General features: G+C 42.1%; 2 protein-coding genes across 2 annotated transcripts in view; one reads left to right on the top strand and one right to left on the bottom strand.

The window, feature by feature from the left end:
- The window catches only part of gys2 (glycogen synthase 2), a 57,368-nt gene extending 39,507 nt beyond the window's left edge, over positions 1-17,861 (top strand). The window contains exons 12-16 of the mRNA XM_070992596.1: positions 94-220; positions 3,457-3,552; positions 3,832-3,995; positions 4,331-4,411; positions 17,640-17,861. Coding sequence (XP_070848697.1) covers positions 94-220; positions 3,457-3,552; positions 3,832-3,995; positions 4,331-4,411; positions 17,640-17,861 — 690 coding nt within the window. The remainder of the gene's footprint in view (positions 1-93; positions 221-3,456; positions 3,553-3,831; positions 3,996-4,330; positions 4,412-17,639) is intronic.
- Positions 17,862-19,757: 1,896 nt separating this feature from the next.
- Positions 19,758-23,015, bottom strand: spx (spexin hormone). Its single transcript, XM_070992575.1, has 6 exons — positions 22,961-23,015; positions 21,668-21,751; positions 21,442-21,499; positions 20,963-21,025; positions 20,686-20,772; positions 19,758-19,970 (listed from the first exon to the last, which is right to left on the bottom strand). The coding sequence occupies exons 1-6, from the start codon at positions 22,964-22,966 to the stop codon at positions 19,903-19,905; spliced, it is 366 nt and encodes a 121-aa protein (XP_070848676.1). The 5' UTR covers positions 22,967-23,015; the 3' UTR covers positions 19,758-19,902.
- Positions 23,016-24,427: the final 1,412 nt, after the last annotated feature.

Below are 24,427 nucleotides of genomic sequence, written 5' to 3'. Positions count from 1 at the left end.
GCATTAATAGTTAATAATATTTTGATATATATCTACAACCTAATTTTTCTACTCAGTTTCACTCTGAACATGTCTCTCTGTCTGCCCTCTAAGGTTATCTTTCATCCTGAGTTCCTGTCATCCACCAGTCCTCTGCTGCCAATGGACTATGAGGATTTTGTTCGTGGCTGTAACCTTGGAGTGTTCCCCTCCTACTATGAACCATGGGGATACACACCTGGTAACTTTTTACCATGATATTGTAACCCAAAATATGCAAGTGTGCGTGCATCTATGCACACAACTGCTTCCCCATTAAATACATGAAGTGATGGATTAGTTCTTCAACACTGCCATAAGAAATTCTATGCTGACATAGGCTTACATTGTACATTCTGTATATGCAATTCAATTCAATTGTATTTGTATAGCGCCAAATCACAACAAAAGTTGTCTCAGGACATTTTCCATATAGAGCTGGTACAGGCAGAGCTCTCATATCTACAGAGACCCAACAATTCCCTCATGAGCAAGCACTTGGCGACAGCGGCAAGGAAAAACTTCCTTTTAATGGGCAGAAACGTCAGGCAGAACCAGGCTCTGAGTGGGCGGCCATCTGCCTCGACCGGTTGGGTCAAAGAGGGAGAGCAAGAGAGAGAGAGTGAGACAGACACAGACAGACAGACAGACAGACAGACAGACAGACAGACAGACAGACAGACAGACAGACAGACACAGAGAGACAGACAGACAGAAATGCAGTCAGAGAGAGAGAGAGACAGACAGACATGCAGTTGCAGTAACAGTGACAGTGGATGTAATAACAGTAGTGGCAGTTGCAGTGGATGTCAGTCAGGGCCATGGCAGGAGACGTAGCTGTAATCCACAATCCAGATTCAGCCACTGTCCATCGGAACTTGCAAGATGACAAAGCACAGAGACTCCGGGGAAGGAGCTAAGTTAGTAACACGCTGTGTTAGTACATGAAACCATGCAGATGGAGAGGGAGAGAAGGACAGAGGAGCTTGGTGTATCTTTGGAGGTCCCCCGACAGTCTAATCCTATAGCAGCATAACTAGGGGCTGGTCCAGGACCAGCCTGAGCCAGCCCTAATTATAAGTGTCATCAAAAAGGAAAGTTTTAAGCCTACTCTTAAATGTAGAGACAGTGTCTGCCTCCCAGACAAAGACTGGAAGATGGTTCCACAGGAGAAGAGCTTGATAGCTAAATGCTCTGGCTCCTGTTCTGCTTTTGGAGACTTTAGGAACCATAAATAGACCTGCATTCTGGGAACGCAGTGTTCGAATGGTGTAATAAGGTACTATGAGCTCTTTAAGATAAGAAGGTGCCTGACCATTTATGGCTTTGTAAGTAAGGAGGAGAACTGTAAATTCTATTCTAAACTTTACAGGGAGCCAGTGCAAAGTGGCTAATATTGGCGAAATATGATCTCTCTTCCTGGTTTTTGTCAGAACACGTGCTGCAGCGTTCTGGAGCAACTGGAGAATATTCAGCAATGAATTTGGGCAGCCTGATAGTAAGGAATTGCAATAATCCAGCCTAGAAGTTACGAATGCATGGACTAGTTTTTCTGCATCATTTTGAGACAAAATATGCCTGATTTTTGCAATATTACATAGGTGAAAAAAGGCAGTCCTTGAAATTTGTTTTACATGGGAGTGAAAGGATATGTCCTGATCAGATAACTCCCAGATTCTTTACTACTACTACTACTATAACTTCAGTTTTGTCCGAGTTTAGCATCAGAAAATTGCAGGTCATCCAGGTCTTTATGTCCTGAAGACATGCTTGTAGTCAAGTTAACTGACTGGTTTCTTCTGGCTTCATTGATAAATACAGCTGGGTATCATCTGCATAACAATGAAAATTTATTGAGTGCTTCCTGATAATCTTACCTAAAGGAGGCATATATAAGGTGACTAGAATTGGTCCAAGCACAGAACCCTGCAGAACTCCATAGCTGACTTTAGCGAGCACAGAGGAGTCGTCATTAACGTGTACAAACTGAGAGCGAGCTGACAAGTAGGATTTAAACCAGCTTAGTGCACTTCCCTTAATGCCAATGAAGTGTTCCAGTGTCTGCAATAGGATGCCATGGTCAATGGTGTCAAATGCAGCACTAAGATCCAATAAGACTAGTACAGAGACAAATCCTTTATCAGATGCAATCAGAAGGTCATTTGTAACTTTAACCAGTGCTGTCTCTGTGCTATGATGCACTCTAAATCCTGACTGGAAATCCTCAAATAAACTAGTTTTGTGTAGAAAGTTGTACAGCTGATTAGCAACTGCTTTCTCAAGAGTTTTTGAGGAAAGGGAAGGTTGGATATTCGTCTATAGTTGGCTAAAACCCCTGGATCAAGAGTAGGCTTTTTAAGTAGAGGTTTTATCACAGCTACTTGAAAGGACTGTGGTACGTAGCTTGTTGATAAAGACCATGTCTAATACTGAAGAGTCAACTAAAGGTAATACTTCTTTAATAGCTTAGTTGGGATGGGGTCTAAAATACAGGTTGATGATTTTGATGATGAAATTATTGAAATTAGTTGGTGAAGGTTGACAGGTGTAAAACAGTCTAAAACTGCCACAGGCTGAGTAACAGTTACTACGGTTTCTGTGTTTGAAGACAAAACAGTACCTGTTGACGGCAGGAGCCAATGAATTCTGTCTAATGGTTAGAATTTTATCATTAAAGAAGCTCATGAAGTCATTACTGTTCAGAGCTAAAGGAATACATGGTTCAACAGAATTATGGCTCTCTGTCAGCCTGGCTACAGTGCTGAAGAGAAACCTGGGATATCCCTCGCACCTTTGCAAGATGGTAGCCTATGTAAGCTGAAATAGACTGCAACATCCTGTATACCCAAAGTACACTTTGTGACACAACCTCTGTGAAACAATCAAGTCTGCAAGCCAGTCCAGGCTTACAATGCAAACTGTGCCGCATTACTTATGTGAGACTTGTACTTTCTGCAGAGACCTGTTTACTCAGTGCACCCTTGCAAAAAAAGCAGCCAGTGTAAGTGGACTTAGACTTCAACATTTCAAGCACCCTTTGTAATAAGGCAATCTGTCTAAGATGAAACTGGCTTCAACAGGAAACCCTCTGCACTAAGGCAGCATGTGAAATCTCACCCAGACTTAACTGTTCTTTTTATTAAAAGCACCCTTTACACTAAGGCAAATTAAGTAAACTGATACTTCATTATTCCTTATACCTTATACCTTAGTTTATGTCAGCTTCTGCTGGTATTCTAACAACTGAGTAGCTCTCTCCACAGATCAGTGCAATAAAGTTATGTAAAAATGCAATCAGTTCTTACCAGCCATTAGTGGCCAGAAGAGCTGAGGACCTTCAAAATGGCTCTCAGATGGTGAATTTTGTACCCCGACATGACAATAGACATGATAAAAAAACATACTGTACCTTTTCTGAGCTGTGCTCTACTTCCTCAGGTGAATGTACTGTAATGGGCATTCCCAGTGTGACCACCAACTTGTCAGGTTTCGGCTGCTTCATGGAGGAGCATGTCTCAGACCCTGCTGCCTATGGTGTGGACACACACACACACACACACACACACACACACACACACATACACACACACACACACACACACACACACACACACACACACACACACACACACACAAAGAGGAACAGTCATATCATCAATGCTATTGCTGTCTCATGTCAAAGCTACAACAGTCCTTTCATTTTGAGGAATTATATGAACGTCCACATGCTGACATTGATCGTCGGGTACTGTCTATGTTTCTCCGTCTCTACTCTCCTCCACGCCACCTTTTGTCCCTCACTGTCACCATCAGGTATTTACATCGTGGACCGGCGGTTTAAGTCAGCTGAGGAGTCCTGTACCCAGCTGACCCAGTTCATGTTTAGTTTCTGCCAGCAGTCTCGGCGCCAGCGCATCATCCAACGGAACAGGACTGAGAGGCTGTCTGATCTGCTGGACTGGAGATACCTTGGACGGGTCTGTTGCACCATCACCAAAAAGCTGTTTGACATGAGAGAGAATGCAGCATGATCTTTGTCAGACAGAATACAGTATTCATGCCTGCACAGACAGTTCACATGACAGGAATCATAATAGTCAAAACATTTTTTTGCATGCATGCATGAATACAGTTGGAAGGAAATTCTCATTTAAAACCATAACTGAGATACACGTTAGGTTTGAAACTCAGCTGTATCTAGATAGCAAGGCAATTTCTGAAACTGAAAATAGCAAAACCAAGGAGAAAAACCAAGGTGTTCAATTAAATGTTGTTTGGTTTTTGATGTACATTCCTGACTTCTGATTTGCAGTTCTACATACATGCACGCCATCTTGCACTTAGCAGAGCTTTCCCAGACAAGTTCAAGTTGGACCTCATGGCCCCTCTGAAGGTGAGGAACACTGGAATAATGTACAAGGAAATAAGAGAGTTGAATGAGTGACTGGTGTACAAAATGGTAACAAGTTGTACTCATGCCCTGCAATCGGCAGGCAACCGGTTCAGGGTGTACCCCGCCTCTCGCCCGTTGAAGCTGGGATAGGCTCCAGCTCCCCCACAACCCCGAAAGGGATAGGCGGTATAGAAAATGGATGGATGGATGGAAGTTGTACTCACTGTTCAGGATATGGTTGGGGTCACAGACAACGTTGTTGGCCAGGCTTAATATGTCATTGTGGTAGGCTGATTCATAGTGTTTCTCGAGGGGTTGGCCTCCAATCTTTGAGCAGATTTTCATTTGTGAAAAGTGACACAAGATGACCACAAAACCCCCACAAAGACATTCAAAATGGCTATAAAGAGGCACAAAACAACCACAGAGAGATGCAAAATGGCTACAAAGTGACAGATGACAACTGCAAAGAGACGCAAAGCTACTACAAAACAGACATAAACTAACTACAAATGACAAATTATTTCAGATAATCCAAACCTCAGCACTGAAGTGGCTGAGGGAGAGACAAGAGATGTTAAGAGAGTTGGTCCATTAATTGTAATATTTGAGTTCACATGACGGCAGCAGGGTGGCACAGCAGGTAGTGCGCGTGCCTCACAGCAAGAAGGTTGCTGGTTTGATACCCGGACGGGGCCTTTCTGTGTGAAGTTTGCATGTTCTTCCCGTACCTGCGTGGGTTCTCTCCGGGCTCTCCGGCTTCCTCCCATAGACCAAAAACATGCTCATTAGGTTAATTGGTGACTCTAAAATTGCCCCTACATGTGAGTGTGAGTGTGAATGGTTGTTTGTCGTGTGTGTTGCCCTGCGATTGACTGGCGACCGGTCCAGGGTGTACCATGCCTCTCACCTGTTGACAGCTGGGATAGGCTCCAGCCCCCCCGCAACCCCGAAAGGGATAAGCGGTATAGAAAATGGATGGATGGATGGAGTTCACATGACTTGAGTAGTGTCAGAGTGTGTGTGGGGGAATTGCTCATTGTGTCCAAGGAGGATTCCTTGTTTGGAAATGGTGTGTTGCATGTTTGTTGCCTACGGGGTCTATTTGGCCAGGTCATTCTATAAAGTTTTAGGTAATTACTAAGAAAAAAATTACATCTCAGACTCGGAGACCATATAAAAGTTCAACCAAGAACAGTTTATTGTACGATTAGTTAGTGGTGGAAACCAGGAGTGATGGAGCAGGGCTGACTGGATTGTGTATTGTGAATCAGAGGCAAAAAGCAGAGCAGTGCAGGCAGTGACTGGAATGTTCAGAAAGAACACTGGTGACTAATGTGGATCAGGGTGTGGCAGGCAATCAGGAAGGCAAGAAACAATGGACCTGAAGCACAGGCAAAAATCGGATTGGGAAGGTTCAAAGACAGCAACAGGAAAATGCAGATAAGTAGTGTCGTGGAATTCGAAGGTCAAATGGACGGTCCACAACAGGCCAGAAATAGTCAAATTCAGCTGTCTGAGAGAAGTGTTCAGAAAGGATCTGCAGGAGTCAGGGTCCGAGATGCAAACACTTTATTGCCGCGACAACAAAGGGAGAGATATCCAGAAACACACAGGGTGTAAATCTGAAGAAGTCTCTGACCTACAATGGTCAGTGCTCTACCTTTTATACAGTTCTGCTGAAGGTATTCCCCGCCCTTGGGGCATCTTTTTCTTTTTTCTAGGCTCTTCTATTTTTACACCATTAGGTACTTTTTGGCTGCTACCTCCTCTTTTCTCCTCTCTATTCCTCTAATTTTACACCATTAGTTTTAACTATTCATGGGCTCTGTTTTTTAAAAATAACATCAAATTACAGCTTATTATCATGATTGCATGTAAGCATAAGGACATGTCACATAGAGAATGCATTTAAAATATAGCAAAGTATATGAAATCATCCCAAACCATTATTCATTAAAGCACAGTAAATCATAGTTATGATTATAAGATCCTTTAGTTCTTTCATGATTATAACAAATATTAAACATGGATTAAATACAGTAAGGTTATGTAAGGACACGCAGGGTTATATTAGGTCACAATCATCCTGGTCTGAGACTGGTCAGAACCGGCGAAAGACAGCTGTCGGGACACCTGCAAGGCCATGGAAAACCCCGAAGATTCATGGTACAGGTGCCCTGCCCTCATATTTTTAGCTGCACAGTATCACTGTTGCACATCACCATATCTGCACAGCAACCTCTCTTCTTATCTTTGCACTGTCATCCTGACCTTTTATGCGCTCCTCCTTCTCTCAAGCAAACAGCAATTAATTTCTACTATCATATCAGGCTCCACAGAGCTACTACTACTATTTACCATTAGCTACAGTGTTATACTTGATTCTTCACATATCTAATAGAAAAATTATACTACAGTAGGAGAGTTGGCTGAATGTAGTATCACTATGATACACAGAGCGATATGACATAGTACCAGAGACTGCTCCTCTGGGCCATATCCTTCCCATCCCAAATAATTATCAATGAGTCAGGCATGAGGAGCGGGGTGGGAAGGAGGGACTGAGTAGATCCTCATTGTATTAATCAATCTCATAATCAATTAATCTGGTTTCATGAGAGTCAAAAAACAAATTTTTGTTCTTTTAATCACACTAAATACATTTTGAGATATGCTTGTTCAGATGTTTTAAAAAAAATAATGCAGATAAAACATGGTAACATTTGAAAAGAAAATTAAATCCTAGCAGAATATTCATGCATAGAACAGTTATTCTCCCTAACAGAGATAATGGTTGCCCATTTATACATATCCAGTTTGACCTTATCTATGAGAGGGGTATAGTTTTCTTTAACAGATTATCGAAATGAGGTTTTTCTGTTTGTGTCATATGTAAGAGGGAAGCATTGTATTTATTAAAAGTCATCAAATATCCTCAATAACCTCCAAACTGCTTTATTGTACTAAATAGTAACTCTGGTTAAAGAAGTCAGAGGAAGCACCATTAGTAATAACTGCTGCTTTAAGACTTTCAGAAATTGATTTGATCCATTCAGTTAAACTAGAGGCCACATTAAGTCTATGGAGAATGGAGAAAAAAAATTCCAACCATTCTCCTCATCTGAATATAGAAGCAGAGAAGATTTCCAACAGTTATCCAAATAATTTATTACATTCAAAGGTCTCCTTATAGTGTCACCAAAATATCTCCCTTTTCATGAAGCCTGACTGGCCCAGATTAATTCATTTAGGCAGAATGGATTAAGTCTTTTTGCTAAAAACAATCTTGTAACTGTGGTCCAGGAGGCTTAGGAGTCTAAATGAGGTCTGACAGGATCTAAACCAGTTTAATCAGTCTTTGCTATTTTACTAATATGTGAACATTCCTTGATTGAGGTACCATTCTGTTTGGAGAAAAACTATTACTCATTGACATAAATATGATGAGGATCAGTCTTGAATTCTTTATAAAGTTTGGCTTTTGTCTGGCAGTACAACCCTGTCTCCTGGAAATTATGATTATATACAACTAATTTACATTCATAATTACATTTTGCTGACAAATCCAACATTTGAGTGAATGAAACATTACATTTAATGTACCGTACTGTAGTCGCAGGGAGTGCAGGACTCTGACACCAGAATCCAGGGTTTGTCTCCAGACTGTGATTAGGTTTATGTTATGTGTGGACAGGAAGAGCCTGGGCCCAGCTGCAGAGTCATTAAACAATAAACGTTTATTGATGAACCCAAAATCACCTTCATGGGGAGAACTCCTTCAAAGTAAAAGAAACCAAAAACACAACTGCGGGAAAAGTAGCAAAACAAAGGCAAAAACACAAAAACACCACAAGGGCGATAACTCACTCAGGAGGCAAAAATAACTCAAAGTGTCCAGGAGCAAACTCACTGGAGATCGATACAAAACTATAACAACTCAAAATGTCTCGGAGAAAACTCACTAGGGAACCACACAGCAAACAAAGAACACTGGAGACATGCGGAGAGAGAGACAGGTGATCACGACAGGAGCAAGACTAGTATGGCAAGAGCATAGAGAATAGTCTGGCACAGGAGTCAAATTGGAGCTGGCTTAAGAAGCCGGTTGATTAGCCAATGAGGCGCAGGTGTGTCTAATGAAGCTTGCACCTGAGGGGATCAGACCCACCTCTCTCGCGCGCTCAGCCTGCTGACAGAGAGGGAGGAAAGAAAAACACCACCTAGAGAAAACATCAGAGCCAAATCATAACAGATTAGGCAACAAAAGCACTTTGGTAAAGGTTAGAAAAATCATGATTGCTGCTGACTTTCTCTGTGTTAAAATAGATCAAATACGGCCTTAAAAACTTGAATAACTCTGTAGTCACTAAAACAGAATTTCTCAGAAACAAGGTTTTGTTTGTTGGTATTAAATGAACTGTAGCCAGAACAATTTGCTTTTGTAAATCCTGGGTAGTGTGATTTTATGACTTAGACTCAGACTTAGACTGCTTCCTTATTGATCCCGATTTGGGAAATTATTTTGTTGCAGTAGCAATTAAACATACAAGCAAACACAGGATGTATATGCAATTATTTAGAAAAAGTAACAAAAAATATACACAGGAATAGAAATTAAAAATATATATATAACTAAGTAAAACGAAATATATAGTTATATGTATTATAATGTATAATACATATTATATAATATTATAATGATGTAATAAAAATACAATATAACTAAGTATATAAACAGTATTTACAGCAAAAAACAGCAAACGTGCGGTTTCAGATGAGATATAAGTGTAAACCATGGCCCATATGTGCAATATAGCAGTAGTACAGATAATATGTAAAAGTAATATGTAAAACACAAGAGTCTGTGAGGTTGGTGGATTAACTGTTTAAGTTACTGTTGTACAGTGTGATGGCTCGTGGCAGGAATGATTTCCTGAAGCGGTCCTTGTGACAGTGGAGCTGAAAGTCTATTGGAGAATGAGCTCCACTGTCTGTTCACAAGGTGGTGAAGAGGATGTTCAGGGTTATCCATGATGGATAACAGTCTGTCCAGTGTCCTCCTCTCCACCACCTCCTCAAAAGTGTCTAGTTTGCAGCCAATAATGGAGCCGGCCTTCCTGATCAGTTTGTTCAGTCTGTTGGTGTCACACTGCAGCAAAGAGTGCACTGGCAACAACAGACTGGTAGAAGATCTCCAACATCTTGCTGCGCACGTTGAATGATCTGAGCCTCCTCAGGAAATAGAGTCTGCTCATCCCCTTGTTATACACAGCGTTGATGTTAGTTTTCCAGTTCAGTCTGTTGTCAAGGTGTACTCCAAGGTATTTGTGATCCTCATCCACTTCGACATTCTCCCCCAGAATACACAGTGGTTGTGTGGTCGTCCTGTTCCTTCTAAAATCAATAACCATCTCCTTGGTCTTGGCCATGTTAAGCAGCAGGTGATTTCTACCAGACCAATCCACAAATCTTCCACCACTGCTCTGTATTCCTCCTCTCGTCCATCCGTCATACACCCCACCACCGCTGAGTCATCCAAAAACTTTTGTAGGTGGCACAATGAAGAGTTGTACTGAAAGTCTGAGGTGTACAAGGCGAAGAGAAAAGGAGACAGAACAGTCTCCTGTGCTCCTGTATTACTTTCCACAGTCTCAGACAGAACGTTGCCCAGTCGGACAAGCTGCTGGTCTGTCTGTCAGGTAGTCAGTAATCCAAGGAGATTGTGGGCACATCGACTTCCATCACTTGCAGCTTCTCACCCAGGAGCAGCGGCTGGATGGTATTAAATGCACTGGAGAAATCAAAGAAAGTGATCCTCACAGTGCTGCCTTTACAATCCAGGTGGAAGTGAGCACAATGCAGCAGGTGTATGATGGCGTCGTCCATACCCAGATGGGGTTGGTAGGTGAACTGTAGAGGGTCCAGTGATGATTTCACCTGTGATCGGAGGTGGGCCAGGACCAGCCTCTCCAGCACCTTCATCATGAGTGATGTAATGGGTCTGTAGTCGTTGGGGCCAGATGGAGATTTCTTCTTTGGAGCAGGAACCACGCAGGATGTCTTCCACAGTACTGGGACTCTCTGCAGGCTCAGGCTTAGGTTAAAGGGGTGACCCGGGATCACAGACAGCTGGCTGGCACAGGTCCTCAGGACTCTAATGCCATCAGGGCCAGCAGCCTTGCCCAGTGGAGCATATCCACCTGTCGTCTTACCTGGCCCACTGTCAGGCAGGGGATGGTGCTCGTGCAGGGGGTGCTGTGGGGGATGGCGGGGGATGTGGGAGTTAAGTCCAAGGGAGAGATCACCAGGGAGGGTTGAGGGCTGGAGGGAGAGAGCTTGGGCAGAGGGGGGTTGTGGAGGCCATTGTGGAAAGTGGGGCGGTGTGAAGGGACGGGGGACTGAAGGGCCACTCCTGGCTTTGAGCTAAACCTGTTGAAAAAGTGGTTTAGCTCCTCAAGGCTGCTAGCTGCTGGTCTGTCTCTTGCCTTGAGCCTGTGTTCTCCATCGTTTCTGTCCACACATCCTTTTCTCTGCTCTGCCTCAGCTTCTTCCTCAGCTCATGTCGAACACTCTTCTTTTTTGTCCCCTTACCTGAAATCTTGTTTCTTCTTGTTCAGCAGACTTTTCAGTTCACTGGTGATCCAGGGCTTGTTGTTGGGAAAGCGGCGTACAGTCCAAGTTGGCATTATGGTCTGTTCACAGAATCTGATGTACTCTGTGATACACTCTGTCAGGCTATTGATCATCGTTGAGTCCAATCATCACAACCCGCGTGTGTTATTTAAAACCATTGACACTGTTCTTAATGCCCCATAGCCTGTCAGCTTGGAGGCATCTTCTGAAATGTGCAATAGTTTCCTGCACTTTTTTATTCATAAGGTTGCTACTGTTAGGGCTCTCATCTCAGCTCCTGCATCGGATCCCACTGACCCTGTCCCATTTTCTATAGCTCTTGATAAGTTTGAGCCCGTGTCTCTGTCGTTTTTAGAACATCTGTTTGGCCATATTAAGCCATCAGGTTCTCCCTGTGATGCTGTCTCTCCTCATCTTTTTAAAGAGGTTTTCCCTAGTATAGGGCAGTCAGTTTTAGCTATCATTAACAGCAGTCTGTCTTCTGGTGTTGTTCCCCTAAGTTTTAGACATGCAGTGATGCAGCCCCTACTTAAGAAACCTGGCCTTGGTTGTAGCGTGTTGGCCAACTTAAGGCCCATGTCCAAGTTGCCTTTTATTTCTAAAATCTTGGAGAAAGTTGTTCATGCTCAGTTGAAGTCTTTCCTGGATGAGCATGGTGTCCTGGAAGTCTTTCAGTCTGGCTTTAAAACTCTGCATAGCACCGAGTCAGCTTTATTAAGAGTTTTTAACGATATCCTCCTGGCTAATGACTGTGCGGACCATGTATTTCTGGTTCTGTTGGACTTAATTGCAGCTTTTGATACTGTAGACCACAACACACTAGTGGCTTGGTTATGTCACCTAGTGGGCATCTGTGGTACTACACTAGAGTGGTTCAAATCTTATCTGGCCGACAGGAGTATGAGTGTTAGCCTTGGAAAGTCGGAGTCCAGCTCTACTACTACTGTATGGGGTTCCTAAGGGGTCGATTTTAGGGCCTCTGCTTTTCTCTCTGTATTTACTGCCTCTGGGCTCCATCCTGAGAAAGCATGGCATCTCTTTCCATTGTTATGCTGATGACAGTCAGTCATATATATATGTGCCGCTGAAAAAGAAAAAATGAAAAAGAAAAATGCCTTCTCCCTCACACCACTTCTGTCATGTCTTGAAGACATTAAAGCCTGAATGGCCTTGAACTTTTTTAATTTCAATGAGAACAAAACAGAAATGATGGTGTTTGGCCCCAGTGGCCCTTGTGACCCCCCTCCTGTTGACTTGGGCCCTTTGGCAGGCTATGTAAAGCCAACAGTCTCAAACTTGGGTGTTAAGATGGAAAGTGATTTTAAATTGCATCAGCAAAGTAGTGCTCTAGTGAAGTCCAGCTTGTTCCAGATTAGGCAGCTGGCAAAGGTGAGGCCTTTTCTTGCACAACAGCAGTTTGAAACAGTAATCCATGCCTTTATCAAATGTTGGCTGGATTACTGTAATGCACTTTATTTTGGAGTCAGCCAGTCCTCCTTCGCACGCCTCCAGCTGGTGCAAAACGCAGCCGCTTGCCTGTTAACTAGAGTGTGTAAGAGGGAGCACATAACTCCCACCCTGGCCTCCCTCCACTGGCTGCCTGTGCACTTTAGGGTCCATTTTAAGATTCTTTTGTTTGTTTTTAAATCTCTAAATGGTTTTATTTATTGTTGTGTTGTTTTTAATTGTTTTAAAAAACAATGAAACAATTATTTTAGTGGTTATCCCTGTTTTATCTATTTTATTCTTTTTATATTGTTTTGTCTATTTATGTACAGCACTTTGTCCCAGCTGTGGTTGTTTTTAAAGTGCTATATGAATCAAGTTGAGTTTGAGTTTGATGTCCTCCCCATGTGGCTCACACAACACATTCCAGTCTGCTGTCTCAAAGCAGCTCTGCAGTGACTCATTAGCCTCCTGAGTCCACCTCCTCACTGGCTGCCTCTGGACAATGGGGACGTACTCAGGTGTTAACAACACCAGGCTGTGATCAGCTCTGCCTGGGGGGAAGGGCAGTGGCACTGTATGCATCCTTTGCATTGGCATACAGTAAGTCTAGTGTGGCGTTGTCTCTGGTGGGACAGTTGATAAACTGGCTGAAAGTTGGCAGAGTTTTGTCTGGTTAAAGTCTCCAGTAATTAACTGGAAACGCATTTGGTTGCTGCGTCTGTAGCTCTGCTACGGTGGAGTGGATAACGTCACGTGCTGCTTCCCTGTCTGCCTTCGGAGGGATGTCAACAGTAATCACGATGGCAGACGCAGTCCCTAAGCAAATAATAAGGCTGCATCCCCACAGCTAGCAGCTCAATGTCCGGGCTACAGAAACATTCCTTAAAGGTAACATGAAACAGAAATCCCTGGGCCCCCCACCCCACCCGTGCACGCCACAAAAATTTGGTTTTTGCACACATAAATGCACAATTTCCGGGACATTTGACATGAATACTGAAAAAATAGATTGGTGGTTCTCAAAGTGAGGTCCAGGAACCAACAGAGGTCCCTGAAAGCCCAGGCCAATAATTCTTGTTGTAAATAATCTGACACCAACAAAAATATAGAAAATATGAACTTTCCTTTATTCCAAAAGTGCACTGCAAATTAGTAGAACTTAAGATATAAATAATACAAACCTGAGTATATAAGTAATGTACACAGCACTCTCTACAACTACTACTTTATGCTACTGTCATAAAGAATATTTAGAGGGCATAGCACATATTATCAATTGAAGTGGAATACTGAACTTACAGTTCATCACCAGTGTTGGGAGTGGGCATGTTATCCTTCCCCAGCTTTGCTGGTTTTAAAAATGTTAGTAATGATCCTGACGAGAGATAGGAAAGAAATATTTTATGACGTACGTGACCAGCCACGAGAAAACCAGCAGGAAGTCTCCCGGGGGGCATTTTGAGTTGTTCATAGATTCTGAAAGTGTAGTATCTAAGCTTTCCAATGATGTATAACACATGGAAATCTGAAAATATTTGAGGAAGATGTGACCATCTGAATGTAGGCACTTCTCAAACTAGTGACTTGAGAAATCCAGCCTGAAAGATTCTCACCTAACAGTGGAGCCAGGTAACAGTGCTGCTCATTGCATCTCATTTACATGAGTCCAACCCCCTAACTATTGGAAATGGAAATTCTTTTGTTACAAAAAGCCCCTGAATAAGAATGAAAAACATGAAAGGTAATACACTTAAGAGTTAGAAGGAGCAAATGTAGATACTTATTTCTAATATTAAATAAAATTAAATAAATTCTGTCACTCTGTGGTGCAGTGGGATGGATCAGTCTGCTACTGAATGAGCTCCTGTGGCTGATCAGCACATTGATATCGTACACTCCAGTTCCTCCACTGTGAGGTCGAGGGATTCTAAAGTCAAGTCAACTTTATTGTCAATGCTGCTATATGTACAGGACATTAACAGAGGGTCAGTGTCGAAACGGGCTGCTGGCGTGTGCTGGGTTTAATTTGCAGATTGCTGTGTTGCCCATGTCAAAAAGAGTCCCACGGCTGTATGTGCGCATTGGGACAGACAAGTGCGATGAAAACATAAAACCGCTCGAACACACCAATGAAGACAAACATGTAGACACCACATTACCAGCATGGGCATAACCAGAAGCTGCATAAGTAGTCATGTGTTTCCCTTTTAATGTGCAGATGATTGGCCGAAAAAAGAACAGAAGCGAGTGAATAGCCAAAGAAAGCTAGTATGCTAATTTACTGTTGAATTGCCACACCCCCAACTAGGACCGTGAGTTTCCGCTAAAACAACCCAAATTCAAATACAAAGTTTACAGTTTTAAGGCCCCCAATACTGTTATTTGAAACATGGAGTGGCTTCTTCATGATTTCAACTTACATATTCTGCAAATAAACGAAAATCACTAATTAAGAAAAAAAAAAAAAAAAGATTTTTCCTTGTTTACTCAACTTGCGCCGGCGGACTTGTTGCTGGTTTTCTCGCGGCGGATAACATTTATTCAGTCAGTTCAAAATGATTTCACATTGAAATTCAACATGTTTTAAGTTTAAATGTTCTCCTCGGAGTACAAACATATCCATCATCATGCATAGCAAGGTCAAGGTGCAATCAAGGTGCAATTTATTATTATTATTAGGCTATTATTATTATAATTATTTTTTGACTCTTAGTCTGCTGGTCTATCTCGACACTCAATAGAAGTTTTGTTGTTGTTTGCTGGTGGTGAGTGGAGCAAATCTAGCAGGATTTACTAGCATCAGGCTAGCGGCTGCTGCTAGCTAGCCTGCTAATGTTGTTGTGTCCTGTTTAAGATTAAGATTTACTTTATTGATCACTGCACACACACATGCTACAGGGGCAGATCACACGCACACATGCTACGCGGCAGATCAGGAGCAGTGGGCCAACCAATGCCGGTGCCCGCGCCCAGGGACCCACCTTGGTGGTCAGGCTGTCATCTTCTTGCCATGTTTTTAGTGGGGGTTATTTAAGGTGAACATGCAAACTCCAAGCCCCCTTTTTCCTCGAGCAGCAGGCACTGTCCTCGAGCACACGCCACCAGCGCCCACAGCGGGATTCGAACCGGGGACCTTCTAGCTGTGAGGCGACAGTGTTACCACTTGTGCCACCGTGCTACCCTGTTTTCATTGCATTCATCATGGCTTAATTATTAGCTTAGCTAACTGTGTTAGCCCCTATGGAGTCTGTGACAATTAAGTCAGTAGACAATTAAGTCAGTAGGCAATAATGCACTTACCACAGTCTCTCTTTCTTTTTTCCTCCTTTTCTTTTCTCTGCTTCTTTTTTTCGGCTCAAGAGGGATAACTCCTCTTCATTCCTTCTACATTCAGGGTGAAATGTGGGGGACCTTGACCCGGGGGGCAGTGGGACAAAATCATGTTTCGGCACAGCACTGGACAAATCACATTTAAATTTCACTTAAATTTCACTTGTCATGCAGTACAGGGTCAGGTGCAGACTGAAGGCAGATGGGGCGGAGCCCCACAAGGGGGGTTTGCTACTGCAGTGTCATGTCATTGCAAATTGCCCATTGTTGTCGTTGCTGTGGAGTATATTTTGGGAGCCCTAGGGGGCCCCCTAGTGGCCGGTGGCTCCAAGCAACTGCCTGGCAAGCCCCGCCCCTGCATCTGGGACTACAATCCTCTCTCTGTTCTGCAGTGTGGGTTTGCACAATGCAATCAGCTGCTCGCATGTGTAGACAATGCCCCCACTCTCAACTGTATGGCCCTCCATTACAAAGAGTGTAAAAAGTAACAGAAAGGCCACCGAAAACGTTGTAAAACTGCGTGCAAACATCACAACACCATCCATCCATCCATCCATCCATCCATCCATCCATCCATCCATCCATCCATCCATCCATTTTCTATACCGCCTATCCCTTTCAGGGTTGCGTGGGGGCTGGAGCCTATCCCAGCTCTCAACGGGCGAGAGGCGGGGTACACCCTGGACCGCCAGCCGATCGCAGGGCAACATATACACAGACAACCATTCACACTCACACCTAGGGGCAATTTTAGAGTCACCAATTAATCTAATGAGCATGTTTTTGGTATGTGGGAGGAAGCCGGAGTGCCTGGAGAGAACCCACGCAGGCACAGGAAGAACATGCAAACTTCACACAGAAAGGCCCCGCCTGGTGATCGAACCGGCAACCTTCTTGCTGTGAGGCACGCACACTACCTGCTGTGCCACCGTGCTGCCCTCTACTATAATATCTCCCAGGCTAATTCTTCTTGTGTACAACAGAGTTTTTACTGGAAATAGAAAGCAACAACTTTACATGCCATTGCGTTAAGTACAATTATTCAATTGTGCTGCAAACTGAAAATCATCTTTAGTTTGCTCCCAGTGAAATGCTGACTGAGAACCTTGAACAAAGTCTTCCTGTAACTGCACATGCGTGTACATGAGAATACCCCTCATGTACTGACTGACATACAGTGGATACTGTTGGATGTTACCCATTTGTCAAACTGTAATTGACAGCCTAGCATTTGGATGAATGACACGACGTAATTGCGGAGTGTGCTGATGCCGATCCCTGCCATTTTACATAAAATAAGACTCCACCTTTCTCCTTTTGTTCTTCCTTATTTGATTCAAGGGCTGTGACTGACTATATTCCATATATAATTGTATGGATTGATACAAATTAATTTTTAGTTCATTGTTAATGTATGGGAGAGTTAAACTAATCTAGTTGAAAATAAATGGGGAAATGAAAAAAGAAAAAGTGAAGGAGGGAGAGAAAGCAGGTTAAGCAAAAAAGGAACAAGAAAGAGGAAAATGGAAAGAAAGGGAAGGAAGGGAAGAAGGAAAAGGGGAAATTTAAAGAGGAAAGAAAGAGGGAAAGGGAAAGTTGTGGGAAAGAAAGGAGGAACACAGGGAGGAGTAAATAAAAGAGAAAAGGAGGTAAAAATGGAAGATGAGAAGAAAGACAAACCCTGTTACAAGGGGAGGGTAAGTCTGAGATCACTGATGTTGCTGATTGTGATGGACAATCTATTTGCGGCAAATCTGAAGTCTTTGCCAGGAGGTTTTCAGAGAACTGAAACTGAAATCTTTTGTCTCCACAGACAGAGGGTTTCCGTTACCCCCGGCCCTACTCGGTGCCCCCATCTCCTTCTGCCTCCCTCCACTCCACCCCCCACCACAGTGATGTGGAGGACGATGATGATGACGAGCCCTATGATGAAGACGAGGAGGCTGAGAGGGACCGGCTGAACATCAAGTCTCCCTTTGTGCTGGGTGCTGTGCCAGAGGGCAAAAAGAAGCAACCAGGAGAGTCAGGAATCTGAATTTTACCATAAGTACCTGCAGACTGTACACAGATTTACAGTTATAGGCATGCAGTGTTTCTGTTCAATCTGTAACGAGTAATCATTTTCCCAGAAATACACTGGTGAAGGAGATCACATTCCTGCTAAAATAATGTCACCATGCTTTGAGACAAAATTTCCAAAAGTTCTGAATGTTATATCCTACTCCTGATCCCGGTCCACCACAAATCCCAGGCTCCTGGTCAGAAGCTCAGTTTAATTGTGGGGTCTTCGATGTCCATTCTTATTGTTTTCAATGTACATGCTTCTTTGGGCAACAGAATTTTGTCAGTTATATAGTATGTTCTAATGCAATTCAGTATTTCTAGCAGGATTACTAATCTGCTCTGCCTTAATGCCAGTGAAATAAAAAAATAATTTTACAAGTTCAAACCCTTTGTGCTGTGTCATAGTCACCCCAAGTCTGGGTTCCTGGATTAGAGCTACTGTTTATATTTAGTTTGAGAAGTCAGCGAATTTTATGTTCACGTGAGTATGGAAACTTGTGAATCTTGTGAGAAAAAACACTCTCAGATGAATTTTGAGGTTTTGCTGAAGACGAGACAATAATGGCTTGAAGTCTCTAGAGGTTCTTCCTATTGATTTTCATCAAAGGTCAAAAGAATTAATTTGACATGCAACAACCTCTGTATTTGCTATTACTCTGTGTGGTGCATTTTTAACATATGGCTACAGTTAGATGAAATGCCTTACAAATTGGAGTGTTTAGCTAAACCTGTAAACTTTATGCTTATAGTAAGGCTGTTAACCATAATGACGCTATTTTTCAGCCAAAATTAAAACATGTCAGTTCCCCAAAATCAAATTTATAGGTTTTCATAAGACACAGAAGTCCTATCAAAAATTAATTTTTGAGATTCAATTTCTGTTGCCAGAAGGATATTATGTTAGAGAAATGCTGGACAAAATACATTGCATGGCTAAAAGTTTATGGACCACTGAATATTCCACGATTAAAAAAAAAAAAAACACGTTCATTAATGTGCAGTTACAACAGACTCCATTCTTCTGGTTGCAGCCTTTCCATCAGATGTTGGTACCTGGCTGCAGGTATTTGCTCCCATTCAGCCACAAGAGCATTGGTCCTATAAAATGTTAAGCGGTCAGAAAAATGGGGCTCCTTTGTCTCCAAAACACATAGGGTTTCCACTATTCCTGGCAATTCTCAATACTCCATCTCCAACTGCCCTTTTCCTTTCCACCCCCGACAACACATTTGTGAAGGACCATGATGAGGATTAAGAAGCAACAAGGAGAGTCAGGAAACTGGAATTTGCCATGAGTACTTGCAGACTGTACACGTTTATCCAGTCCCCCAGTGCTTCGGATGGGTGTGGACACAATAACCACCATCTGATTACCAGAAAAAAACTAATGAGGGAGATCAAGGTTCAACGTTCATTTATTTATCATTCTACAATACAGGGTTTCCCAACAAAATGCTATTCACAAAACCAACAAGATTGTATTTATGGTGGAGAGTGGAGGATGAATTAAGGAGCCTCACAGCCTCAGTAAAGAAGCTTCTGTACAGTAAAGTGGTACAGTAGCAGATACTTCTGTATCACTTAACGCACAGCGACAGCAGGGCAGGCTGTTGCTGATGTGGGTATTGGAACCTCACCTGACAGACATCACTTACTGGGTAGATTGGTACCAGTGGCCCAACACACAATCCAGACTCTTGTTCTGAAACTCAGTTTAATTATGGTGTTTCCCAAGGCTCCATATGACACACAGGTATATGTTGTGATGCAATCCAACAATGCTAGCAGCCTAACTGATCTTGTCTGCCTTATGGAAGTTAAAAAAAACTCAGACATTCTCAGACAAGATGTGCTATGATTTCTATCTTCTTTTATTAAAACATCACATTTTAAACATCAACAGAGAGTTCATATTTACAAAACAGCTACTCTTCTCCCTCACACAGGACTGAACAATTTACATTCAAAAACAAAGATGACGTTGTCTGGCAGATTTACAAATGCATGAAAGACTACCAGAAATATTCTCTCTTCCACATCGGCAGCTCCTGTAAATACACCTCATCTGGGTTTTCATCAGCTACATGAGAGAAAAAGAATATTAAATTATGGAATTAAAATATAAGTCTTGAGTCACAGACAGAGTAAAAGACACAATCTTTTTGTAAGAATGCCTTGAGTCCTAACAAGTTTGTGGATTACAAGAGAAATGTGTTGCTTTGAAAGTGAAATTAAGAGATGGTTTTCAGAGATTTTTCAGCAGCTATCTCTCAATCTCTTTGGCCTGTAGAAATAAGAATAAGTACAGGAATTTGTGTTGATATAGTGTAGCACTTGAGTCCCTTTTTGACTTGAACTTTCAACTTCATCATATTATTATTTTTACCACAACATGCAGGTTGGCTTGAATTTCATCAATAAAAGACTATGAAAAGATCCTTAAATGTGATGTCTAAGTGGGGTATGGAATCCTGTGCAATTTCCACTCCACTTAAAAGCTTTCTTTTTTTGTATCTATAACCATTAAACTGGCAAAGACATTACGTTGCCATGAGCATGCAGGTTTCACCTCACATGCTACATACAAGCTGCCTTAACCTTCTGATTGGTGGAAGTTGTTGAGACTGAACTACTGAGGAATGAAACAAGCACTGCTGCCTCCTCTGATCATTGTGTTTTATTTGCTAGTACTGTATTCACTTCACTGCCTTGCCCCCACTCCAACCAAACTTCAGCCCTGACCTGCATATCTGATCTAGCTGTCACATGCCAGCTGATACAGATGCTGTTCTCACCTCCCTCTCTAGCTTGCTGCAGGAAGTTGAGGAGGACGGTGGCTGCCTGATCCACACTCAGCTTCTCTGTGTTTTGACTACGGGTCTCTGAGAGGGAAAACACACCAAACACAAATTATCTGTTTGCCTCATAAGGCAAAGGTGATTCCACCTCCATGACTGTTTTGGGGAGCTTTGAGGGAAACTTTTTTTTATTAAATATTCCCATAAAATAAAGAAACTTAACTAAGTGTGTTTTGAACTACACAAACAATTTTATTTGTAAAATGAGTTGTACCTAAGTGTAATGTGTCATAGACATCGCCTTCTTTTCGGTCTTCTGAGATGAACCTGCGCCCCTCTAGGAAAAAAAAAAAGAAAAACTTGCATCACTGCTCAGGGTTTTTTGTTTGTTTGTTTGTTTGTATGTTTATTTAGAATGCATGTCAATAAACAGATATGAAAGGATTTATGTTTTTATATCAATACAATTTGTATAACAGATTGTCTCTTTGAAGTAAGAGCCACATGAAGACCAAAACTGCTCAATTCTTTAATAAATGGATATTACATTACGAAGTAAATAATATGAGTAATTATACACACAATATGTAATTTATCCATGACACTGTGAAACCACCCAATATATTTTTCAAACCGACTTCATTCTTTTCATAATAAAAGAGTTATTCCAGGATGGCTATGCCTGTTTTTTCCATAGGGACATTTTGTGACTAAATACAGGCATGGGATCAGAGGGTAAATAAGCCTACATACGAGTTCCCTTGAGGTACAGCATAGCCTGCGGGGTCCAGTTTCTCCGTTGGAAAGAGCCCTTCAATGAAGAAACAAAGAAACTGCTTATATTATATGGTTCTGCTTAGCAATCCTGCACTTTCTTTGCTAACAATCAGTCGTTTCAGAATTATAGCTCTTTTTCCTCAGTTATGCAATGAAAATAGTTCAGTCAATCGTTTGAGATAGGAATATAAAACAGCTTTACCTTCGGTGCACTCCAGGTCTGTGAGATAAACGATACCAGTAGTGAAAGGGTGAGTACGTAAGTTAATGTGATGGTCCTCACAGCCTGTGGAGATAATGGTGAATGGTACCAAACGTCTTAATTGACCTTTTTGGGGTATGCTCATTAGAAATCATTTCACTAAGCCTTAGATTCGTGGAGTAACTTTGCAAGTTAAGTGGAAAGTAGCATATTATGGATAGAACTGTTTAGCTTTGTTTTGTTTTTTCGATATCGTATTTCTTTTTATACAAAAGTTAAGTTTAGTGAAACAATTTTTCGTTGCAATTTTATCTAGCCCCGGAGTCTGCATAGAGAGAAAAAAATAAATCACGACCACGTTTCACTACATCACGCACTCGAAATGCTATTTGTGCGCGCAAGAGAGTTTCCAAAGATTGGATAATTCGTGCGCAAGAGAAAAGTGCCAATACAACGTTGTTCGCATAGGCTACTAGGAACTTGATTCAAGTATACTCGCCGTGCGTAAAGACGCACAAAACCCATTCAACAACACCGTTAGCTAATCCCTTGTTAGAAAGAAAGAAAGAAAGAAAGAAAGAAAGAAAGAAAGAAAGAAAGAAAGAAAGAAAGAAAGAAAGAAGATTTATATATTAACAGCTAAATATTTTATCAAAACTTCTCTAAGACATTCAATGGCTCTTAGCCTTTGTTTCTGGGTTTGCTCTGTTACGTTCTAAGTTAATCATGTAACCTTGGATCTTTACTGTAACATTCGTATTGTTCTTTAACTGGCACTAATATGCCCTCGGGGCAGAAGGGTGATAAAATATATGTTTGTCTGCCAGGTTGCTCGAAACATCGAACTTGAGTCGGTGCACTGTTAGGTATGCCTCCTTGCGCACGGTGGGCAGGCTGTATTGATAACCTGTGTGTTCAAGGTGTCTTCATTTTGTTGAAGATTATTATGTTATGTCTGATTTTAAAAACGGTTGGTATATGGTTCCTTTTTATTTAGGGGATAGTTAACGGTGTTGCTGAATGAGTTGTGTGCGTCTTAACGCATGGCGAATACTTGGAATAAGGCGAACCGCTTGTGCGTGTTGATAGCCAACCTATGCGTTGAACGGAATGAACGTGCGCAGGAATGAAATAAAACGTGGGAACGAATTCTATCTCGTGTGCACGCAATAACATCTCGAGCGCTCTATGTGGAAAAACGTGGCTACAATCACTGTTTCCCCGTCTCCCCCAGGATACAGTCTCTAGAAAATGTGAAACTAAGCCGTAAAACTTTTCCTGCATTGTACTTACTTTCATGGTGTCAGAGATTCCGTCAGCCTGTTGTCCAGTCAAGAGGATCAGCGAGTTGAAGCGTCCGGGTTAATTTCTGGCAATGATCCTTCTCGTTGTATTTATGTACTCTGTGACAGGGTAGCGTCTGTACTCCGCGCTCTTTCATGACGCCAGCAGCGATAGGTCACGCCAATTTGATGAAACGGAGGCGGTTTGGAGAGCGAATAAATGGAGTCGCCGATCAATTCTGCTCCTTTTATTGATAGTCGTACCATACTGTAAATATTGCTGAATGAAAACAGCTACCATAAGCACTTTCAGTTTTTCCAAATTACTTATGTTGCAGCTGCAGGCTGTTATTGTAAAATGTAGATTGGCTGTAGGTTCACTGTCAATATGAGCAGCAATATTTGCAATATTTCCCTTGGTGGGAATATTAATATGTTTACACCTTGCTCACTACAGCAGAACAGTAGAGATGGGAGTTGGATTTTATGAATTAAAAGGCCACGCTTACAATAATGAATGGAGTTACATTAATCTCATTAATTGCAGGGTGGCTACTGATCACTGAGGCAAGAAGACAGCCAGGATTTGGAGAAATACTGAGGTCATGAGTCCAATTTCCCCCTGCTTTTCACCTCATTCCATTCCAAAATGACAACTGAACCAAATCTATCCACAGGAAGACCAAAGTTTGGGTTTAAAACTCCAGAAAAATCTACAAGAATTAAGGGAATTAATAATTAAGGGAACACTTAATTATCCCAGTATAACACCAAGTCAGTTAAACTTCAGGGATATCAATCTGTCCATTTAGGAAGCACAACTGATTGCAGCTCAATTACACCTGCTTTGGTGCAAATGAATGTTATACTTTGGTTGGTGTTACGTTCTGTTGTACCTTTTTCTGTTGTCGTTTGTTTGTTTTTCATTGTGTCTGTGTTTCCGCAGGGGAGGGGTGATCGGACTGAGCAGAGGGCTGACGGCGCACCTGCTGCTCATCCGCTTGATTTCCCCCCTGCATTTAAGCAGCGTGGCAGCTCTGCGGAGTAGTTGAATTTTTGTTCTTGGCTGATTTTCCGTTTGTTTTTCCTGGCTTTCTTTTCCGTAGTTTTGTACCTGGCATTGTGGTTAATAAACCGTTGTATTTTGTAAACGGCTCTTTGTGTTTGTGCTTTTGTGATCTGCCCAGGGGATCCAATTAAAAACTCATTCGATCTTTAAGATCGTAACAGTGAAAGTGACAACAGGTGCAATGGAGAGGAAAAAGCAATACAATCTCCAAAAAGGGAATGCTTTTGCATATGGTAGCCACAGTCAATTGCTCTCTCCTTATCATTCTTGACTGCTTCTCTAGTTTTGAGTTCTGTTGTCTGTTGTTGTCCTGGGGCCTCATTTATAAAACTTGCTTACGCACAAAATGGGGCTTGAAAGTTGCGTACGCAACTTCCTACGCAAAGGTTGCGATTTATAAAAAGAAAC

Source organism: Chaetodon trifascialis, chromosome 22 (assembly GCF_039877785.1).
Source record: "Chaetodon trifascialis isolate fChaTrf1 chromosome 22, fChaTrf1.hap1, whole genome shotgun sequence".
NCBI classification, from domain to species: domain Eukaryota; kingdom Metazoa; phylum Chordata; class Actinopteri; order Chaetodontiformes; family Chaetodontidae; genus Chaetodon; species Chaetodon trifascialis.
Note: the sequence above shows the minus strand (reverse complement) of the source record. Positions and strands in the feature narration are given on the sequence as shown.